The sequence below is a fragment of the Malus domestica genome, chromosome 06, assembly GCF_042453785.1.
Source record: "Malus domestica chromosome 06, GDT2T_hap1".
Lineage (NCBI taxonomy): Eukaryota > Viridiplantae > Streptophyta > Magnoliopsida > Rosales > Rosaceae > Malus > Malus domestica.
The window spans coordinates 22,426,470-22,434,831 of NC_091666.1; the positions used below are offsets into that span (position 1 = coordinate 22,426,470).

Consider the following 8,362-nt stretch of genomic DNA (forward strand, 5'->3'; position numbering starts at 1 on the left):
TAGAACTTTCGTGATTACGAGATCATTCTCCCACAATATTTCCTAATGTCATTTGTACTAAATCATTCACTTGTACTCACTAAAGGAGAGCTTGAACCTATGTACTTGTGTAAACCCTTCACAATTAATGAGAACTTTTCTATTCCGTGGACGTAGCCAATCTGGGTGAACCACGTACATCTTGTGTTTGCTTTCCTATCTCTATCCATTTATATACTTATCCACACTAATGACCGGAGCAATCTAGCGAAGATCACAAAAAGCGACCGTTTTCGCTACCTAGGATCTATCTTGCAAGAGAACGGAGAATTAGATGGAAATCTCAACCATAGAATACGAGCTGGATGGATGAAGTGTAAGAGCGCATCCGGCGTGTTGTGTGACCGTCGTAGGCCACTGAAGCTCAAGGGAAAATTTTATAGGATGGCAATAAGGCCAGCGATGTTGTATGGCACAGAATGTTGGGCGGTGAAGCATCAACACGTACACAAAATGGGTGTAGCGGAGATGAGGATGCTTCGTGGGATGTGTGGGCACACGAGAAAGGATAAGATTGGGAATGAGGATATCCGAGGTAAAGTAGGAGTAGCCGAAATTGTAGGAAAGATGAGAGAAAATCGGCTCCGGTGATTTGGACATGTGCAAAGAAGGCCGACTGACACTCCGGTTCGAAGATGTGACTACGGGACAGAGGTTCAGGGCCGAAGGGGTAGAGGAAGACCTAGGAAAACTTTGGAAGAGACTCTAAGAAAAGACTTAGAGTACTTGGATCTAACGGATGACATGACACAAAACCGAGCGCAATGGCGTTCTAGGATTCATATAGCCGACCCCACTTAGTGGGAAAAGGCTTTGTTGTTGTTGTTGTTGTTGTTGTTGTAATTAAAAAAATTAAATATCTCTCCCCACTTTCACGTTCTCTCAATCTCTCTTTCTCTCTCATTAAAATCAAAAATAAAAAATTTCAAACATTTCGTATGTGGGCATATACTACCTTTTGATTAATACCCTTTGACTTTCTTCCACTGTCACCATTTTACATATTTTTCCAAAATTATGGTAATTGAAAATATATTTGAATTTTCATAATAAATAATCGTTGAGATAATTTTTGGCATAACTATCCTATTGATTGTAAAACTGTAGGTGAATTCACCTTCTTCATTAATTTCAGTCACCTTTATGTGTTCTATCTTCAAATAAGGTTTAATTTGCTCAGTTTTTGGGTCTTTCAATGTAAAAAGTGTATGTGTAAATTGTATATATAGTGCTAACATCTATGTTATCGTACTTTATTTGTTATGATCAATGTAGTTGTTGAGGTATTTATTCTCTTTTTTTTTTTCAAGGAAAAGAAGGCCATTAATATAGTACAAGTCAAGGTTCTAAAAAACGCTAAGCGCTAGTCGGGCGGCGGGCTAGCGCCTAGCGCTTAGGCGGCTATGCAGCTAGGCGGCCTAGGCGGATTTAGATAAATTTCTTATATATCTTGTAAATAAGTGCATATTGACACCTAAAAAAAAAACTATATTTGTATGGATAATAAAATAATGATAAAATGCAAATTAGGTACACTATTTCCATAAGTATTTGATGAACTTGTAGTAAATCCATCATTTGCAAATTAGATACACCATTTCCATAAGTATACCACCATGAAACCAAAAAAGAAAAAAGCACGCAATTAATAAATAAATAAATAAAAACCTCCTAGGACCGCCTAGGGCCGCCTAGGACCTCCTAGGACCGCCTAGCCCGCCTAGCCCACCTAGCCACCCAGCCCGCCTAGCCTGCCTAGGCGCCGCCTAGGTCCAACCCGATTTTTCCGCCCGATTTGCCCAAAAATGCCTCGGTTGCTAGGCGCCCAGCACCTAGGCGGCCGCTTAGGGCTTTTTTTAGAACACTGGTACAAGTACTTTTTCTTTTGATACCAACGATTGGTATATGTAATTGGATGTTGGTTATGGAGAATGATTCTCTTCCCTCCTAATTTCTTTTCTTTTTCTTTCCCTCATACTTGAACAGTTATTAAGTCACGTCATCATCTTATATTGATTTTTTATTGAGATAATAAAATAAAAAACAATATGTAAGAGGAGGGAAGGGAATGGAATGAAAATAAGAATAGAGAAAATCATACTCCGTTGGTTATATGAGTTTGTTTGATATATGACCTTTAGTTTGTATAGTACCTTTGTTTTTATATGGATACATGCTTTTGGTTATAAACACACCAATGAGCTTAAGGTACGTTTAATTTGGAAAAAGCTATAGTATTGGTACGTTTGTGTATTTGTGGTACGTTTGATTTTAAACGTACCAAAAGGCTTTAGGTTTTCTATTAAACAACTACGATATTAGTATGTTTGTGTCTTTGTGGTACGTTTGATTTAAACAGACCAATGTGTTTTAGGTATATTTGATTTTAGAGGATGTCATTTTGATTTTCAGAAATATAGTTTTACTAAAGATTATTTTATCATTAATTCGTTGATTGTGTTTTTTTGGCATGGGTTCGTGTACATTTTTTCATTTTTTCATTTTTTCATTTTTTCTTATGTATATATCTCTATTTTTTTTTTTAAATTTAAATTGTATGATTATCCATAATATTTAGTCTTATAATAGATAGAATTAACCCACGTAAAATATGGGATAAAGGAACGAGAGGATAGTTGGAGAACGAAAATACCAGCAAATGTAGTCTAATCAAAACTTAGAACGAGAGGATAGTTGTTTAATTTCGTTTAGACCGTTTTTACACGTGTTGTCATCCGTGCTTCTCTTCTCTTTTCCTCTATTCTGGACTCTTCTACTCCATCTTTTCCACGTGTTTATTTGTTCGTCTCTCTCTCCCCATTCTCAGCTTTTGCTTATTATAGAACCTTGGGTGTTTTTTCTCCTCTTTCACGCGGCCGTCGTTGTCAGGTTTTTCTCGCCGATTAACTACGGTGGTTTTCTTGCTTCACATCGCTCTTACCCATGGTCGTTTTCTTCCTGGAAATTTTGTATTCTCTGTTTGGTTTTCTGGTTATTGAGTTTGGATAGGAATTTGAATTTGATTCACAAATTTTTGTTAAACCCCAACAAGAAATTTAGGACTATGTATTACGATTTTTTTCTTCTGTGTTTTGGGATTGTCATCCTTTGTGTTTTGGAATGGCCATGAACATTCTCCGGAAAAAGTAATGCAATCAACAATTCACATTTAAAGTTTGCATTTTCGATGCCCTCTCTAATGCAAATATATTTATATGCTAATTCATTGGTTTTTTATGTTTTTTCAAATTTGCAGTATTATTTTGAGGGACGAATATGATTTGGTCAAGTTCATTAAGTTGGTGCAACAAGCAGGCCTATTTGTTAATCTCCAGATTGGCCCTTATGTTTGAACTGAATGGAACTTCAGGTAATTATTTTTGTTAAGAATATTTTGTGATTTTTCTTTTTCTTTTTTTCTTTTTGATCTTATGTAAATATGGTTATATTCATTACTCTGTTTGTTACTTTTTCCTTCTTCGTTCAATCATGTAGAAAGATGATTATAATTTAGTTGCTCCAAAGATAAAACATGGATTTGTTTATGAGATCACACATTTCTATACGGGCGAAGTAAAACATCACACAAAATTGTCCTACTATACGAGAAATTTTTCCATGCTGACCTGGAGTTCCACCAACCATAACTTGACACCTATTTATTTTTAATACCCACCTACTAGTCTCTCCTTCCTCTCTCCCTTCTCCGGAAACTGAAAAACAAAGAAGATTTTTGCATTTGCATTATTCAAAATAATATCAGAGTAGAACAATTTCCAAGGAGTTGTCAGATTTTCATCAACAGATTCTATGATCTCAGTTTTATTTTCTCGGTTCCCAACTATTGTCTCTTGTAGATAAGAACAACATTCTCACATGTAATAATTTACATATCCCTGACAAACACCCATTTATTGACAACATGTGCTTATCAACATTTTTTAAACATTTTAAAGAAATCTTACAAGGCTAATTGTCAAATTGCAAGATATTTTGATATACGTTGTTGCAATACAACCTTTGGAAAAACATAGGCTTTTTAACCAAAATTATCCCTGAGATTTGCATAACTCCTCACTTTGGTCCCTGAGATTTCAAATCGATAAAAGTGATTCCTGAGATTGTCCACCATTCATCAACTTGGTCATTCCGTTAAACAATTCCGTTAAGTTCAGGGTATTTTTATCAAATCAAGTTCTCCACTTACTTTTTCACCCTTTTTCTATCATCTCTCTCATATTTTCTACCAAAGTCATCATTTCTCTACATTCGTCCTTGTCGGTTGACAAAGAAAAGGGAAAAAGTGATTAGGGTTTCTGAATTGGGGGTTTGGGTCCCGGTGTAGAACTAAGGCTGAAAATCAGAAATCGGTAAGGAATCTTTCGAATTGGTGGATTACGAGGCAATGAAGTTGACTGCGAGATGACAAACCATTTTCGCAGATCTGGAAGGCTCCCAAATATGGTGAGTTGCATTTGAACCATATAATACTAAGATTGTTGATACATTTGAGATACTTAAGTATTTTAAAATGTTTAGTTGTCGGTGGTGTGGTCCTAAGGTGTGGGTTTTTGTCATTTTGTATTGAAGGTTGCTTTGGTTTGCATTGGTTTGCATTTTGGCTTTTTAAATGGCATTGTAGTGGTTGGTGTGTATGTTTACTGCTGTCTTGTAGTGTGGAATAGTTTAAAGGTTTTGGCATTGAATAAGAGTAGGGAAGATACAATCTTTGGTGGAATGTCATGATATTGCAAGACAATTGGGATATCACTTGGAATTAAGCATGCATAGAAAAAAGCCTACTGGGATAGGATTTGTTGAAATGACACGTGATATAGAAGTTTTGGTTTTAATTGATGAAATGGGAAAAAACAGGATAACAGAATTATTTATGGTTGACAAGAAGAAGAAGGATGTTGGTGAAGGCTCAACTAATGTGGATGTATCAGTAGAGCAAGAGGTTAAGATAACAAATAAGGGAGATGTTGTGTCTTTTCTTGAAGATGTTGAGGGACGAAATTGGGAAGATACAGATGTTGAAAAGGAGCAAAATGAGGAAGTTGCAGATGAGGATGTGTTTAAAGACAGTGATTATGAGCAGGATTCTGATTGAGTTGCAAGTTGATTATGAAGTTGATGATGATGATGAGTTTGAAAAACATGTAGACCAACCTATTACAGAAGAGCTCGAAGAAATGGGGTTTGCAGGAGAGATATCAGATGAGGATGCTAATTCTTGTGACTTTCATAACCTTGAAAATGAAACTTCATAAGAAGAAGATGAATTTGATGAGGTAACCAGCAGAAAGAGAAAGAGGCAGCAGAATAAGCCTACACCAAAGTTTAAAGAGTGGCATAGAGGTACAGACTTGAAAAATCCTGACTTTTGCAATGGTATGCTTTTTCCTAATAAACCACAATTGAAGGAGGCTATCATTAATTACAGTGTAATTAATGGGAAACGTGTGTGGTTTAAAAGAAATGACAAGGTTAGAATTAGGGTTGTTTGTCAAGAAGATTGCCCTTTTGTCATTTATGTTGCAAGGTTGCATAAATCAACAACTTTCCAGATTAAAACACTTGAGTTGAAGCATGTTTGTGCTAGAGATGAAAAAGTTTCTTGCCTTAATTCTAGATTCTTAGCACAAAGATATGCTAATCAACTTCTCATTGATCCAGATTGGTCTGTTGACTTGTTTAAGGCTGCAAGTTAGGAAGATTATGGCCAAGAGGTGACTACTCAACAAATATATAGGGCAAGGCAGAGAGCAGAACAATTGAATTGTGGTACTTGGGCTCAACAATACAGCAAACTTGAACAATACGCTGAGGTATTGAAGAGTACAAACCCTGGATCAACTGTGGTTATTAAAATTCAGATGAGAGGTGATATAAGAAGATTCTAGAGAATGTATATTTGTTTTGAAGCTTGCAAAATGGGGTTTAAAAAGGGGTGTAGGTCTGTTATAGGACTAGATGGATGTTTTGTGAAAGGGAAACATCTGGGACAAATTTTAGCTACAATTGGAATTGATGCCAATAATGGGATGTTCCCACTTGCATATGTTGTTGTGGAAATAGAAAATGAAGACACCTGGGAGTGGTTTTTGAAAATGTTGATTGGTGACTTAGGCATGAGCAATACTCATGGCTATGCATTCATCACAAACAAGCAAAAATGGTTAATTAATGCTATTCAAACCTTGATGCCCAATGCAAAGCATAGACTTTGTGTTAGGCACTCGCATAATAACTTCAAAAAAATACATAGTGGCCTCGCATTAAAGCAAACTTTGTGGGAGGCGGCAAGGGCAACAACAATACCTTGGTTTCAGTCAATTATGGATAAGTTGAAAGAAGACAATGAGGAAGCTTGGAAGTGGTTGGATGACAAACCACCAGGACATTGGAGTAAATCATATTTTAGCACATACTTTAAGTGTGATATTCTTGCCAACAATCTATATAAGGCTTTTAACAAATCGATTGTGAAGGCAAGGGACAAGCCCATTTTGACTATGCTCCAAATGATAAGGAAGAACCTAATGGTAAGGATGGCAAATAGAAGAGTGGCTACTTTAAAGTAAAAGGGGGTTGTTGGTCCAAGAATTGAGAAAATAATTGACAAGTTGAAGAAAGAGCGTGGGATTTGCCTTGCTACTCTAGCTGGAGATATGAAATACCAAGTTCAACACTTACATGGGTGGGAGTTTGCAGTAGACTTAGGAGCCAGGACTTGTTCTTGTAGGAAATGGGATCTTTGTGGAATCCCTTGTGCTCACGCTATTGCTTGCATTCTAAGAAAAAAATAAGATGTTGCTTTATATGTTGATGAGTGCTATAAGCAAGCATCTTACCTCAGTGCTTATGCCCCTTTTATTTCACCTATCCCTGGTCCAGATCAATGGTTAAAAGTGGCATATATTATCACTATTAAACCTCCTTTACATAAGATGCAAACAGGCAGACCTACGAAGAATAGGATAAAGGAGCCTAGTGAAAAGCCACCAGCGACAACTCATGGTGGAAAAAAGCTAGGGAAATGGGTTTCACACAGACCATATACATGTCAACAATGTGGACATGAGGGCCACACAAAAAGAACTTATGGAAATGGGGGCTCTACAAGTCAGTCAACACCAACTCATGGCACTTATGAGCCAAGTCACACAACTGCAAACACACTAGTGACAACTCAAGCCACTCAAGAGCCAAATCATTCAGTTGTTAACACATCTACACTAGAGGTATAATCTATTTTGTGTTGTATTTTTTTTTTTTAAATTGTAGGTTTTGATAATGAAAATGAAGTCCATTAAATTGGTTGATATTGTAGGTAGGCATGGGCATGGGAAGAGGAATAGGAAGAGGAATGGGAAGAGGGAAAGACATGGTATCTAACTCACAACCCACTCCACAAGTTCAAATGGTACATTCAGTAGCCCTTTAGTTTTTGTGTTGTTTATTCTTTTCCTCTTTTTTTTCAACAATTACTTGTGTAAATTGTGATAAAAGGAGTACGATTTGGATTTTATAGGGTGACTAAGTGTAAGTTATTATCTTTTGGCTTTCAATAGGTACAAGGCTGCATTGGTGTCACTTCCCAAGTGGTGCTATCACAATCACAATCCACCAACAAACGATATAAATTACCAGCAAAGAGAGGCAAGCCTTGGAAGCCTTGAGCATTGAGGGAGTTTGTAGTTTGGATATCACTGCATAAATGGGAGAAAACAAGTTGCAACCATTTATTTTCTTCTTCTTTTTGAATTAGAACAGTTTGATATTGATTTTGCAGTTGAACATTGCTGTTAGACATGTGGGATGTTTTTTGATGTTGAACATTTGAACATATTTTGCTTTGAGATATTTTGCAAGTTATAATGCAAATCATGTTGAAAATTTCATGTAATGGAACATGATATCTCTTTTTGTTAATTCTTTTGATTTAGCCTTGTTTATGGATTTACAATATTTGAACCATTCATTTCATTATATTCAAGTGTGCAAACTGTACAATTTTTTCCAAAAATTAACGAAAGGGAAAAAGTCAAGTACCGTTTACGATGATTTACTTGAGTTTGATGCCAAATCGTTTTTAATAATAGTTGAAGAGTTGATATCACTACCAAAATTAGCAACATAGGGGTATTTTCTGATAGAAATGAGGGAAGTAGGATGAAAAAGCAAGTGGAGAACTTGATTTGACAAAAATACTCTAAACTTAACGGAATTTTTTAACGGAATGACCAAGTTGATGGATGGTGGACAATCTCAGGGACCAAAGTGAGGAGTTATGCAAATCTCATGGACCATTTTGGCT

The 8,362-nt window shown here is 36.2% G+C and overlaps 1 protein-coding gene across 2 annotated transcripts; it reads left to right on the forward strand.

Moving 5' to 3' along the window:
• Positions 1–2,863: 2,863 nt before the first annotated feature.
• LOC108172917 (uncharacterized) lies at positions 2,864–7,951 on the forward strand. 2 transcript variants are annotated; one of them, XM_070823553.1, is made up of 5 exons: positions 2,864–2,985; positions 3,296–3,409; positions 6,940–7,286; positions 7,376–7,468; positions 7,617–7,951. In XM_070823553.1, exons 2-5 carry the CDS (start codon positions 3,316–3,318, stop codon positions 7,722–7,724), a joined length of 642 nt encoding a protein of 213 aa, XP_070679654.1. In that variant the 5' UTR covers positions 2,864–2,985; positions 3,296–3,315; the 3' UTR covers positions 7,725–7,951. The 2 variants fall into 2 exon arrangements, 1 of the variants encoding a protein (XP_070679654.1); XR_011582040.1 differs by lacking the exons at positions 2,864–2,985; positions 3,296–3,409 and adding an exon at positions 3,490–5,400 and having other exon boundaries at positions 5,719–7,286.
• The last annotated feature ends 411 nt before the right edge of the window (positions 7,952–8,362 follow it).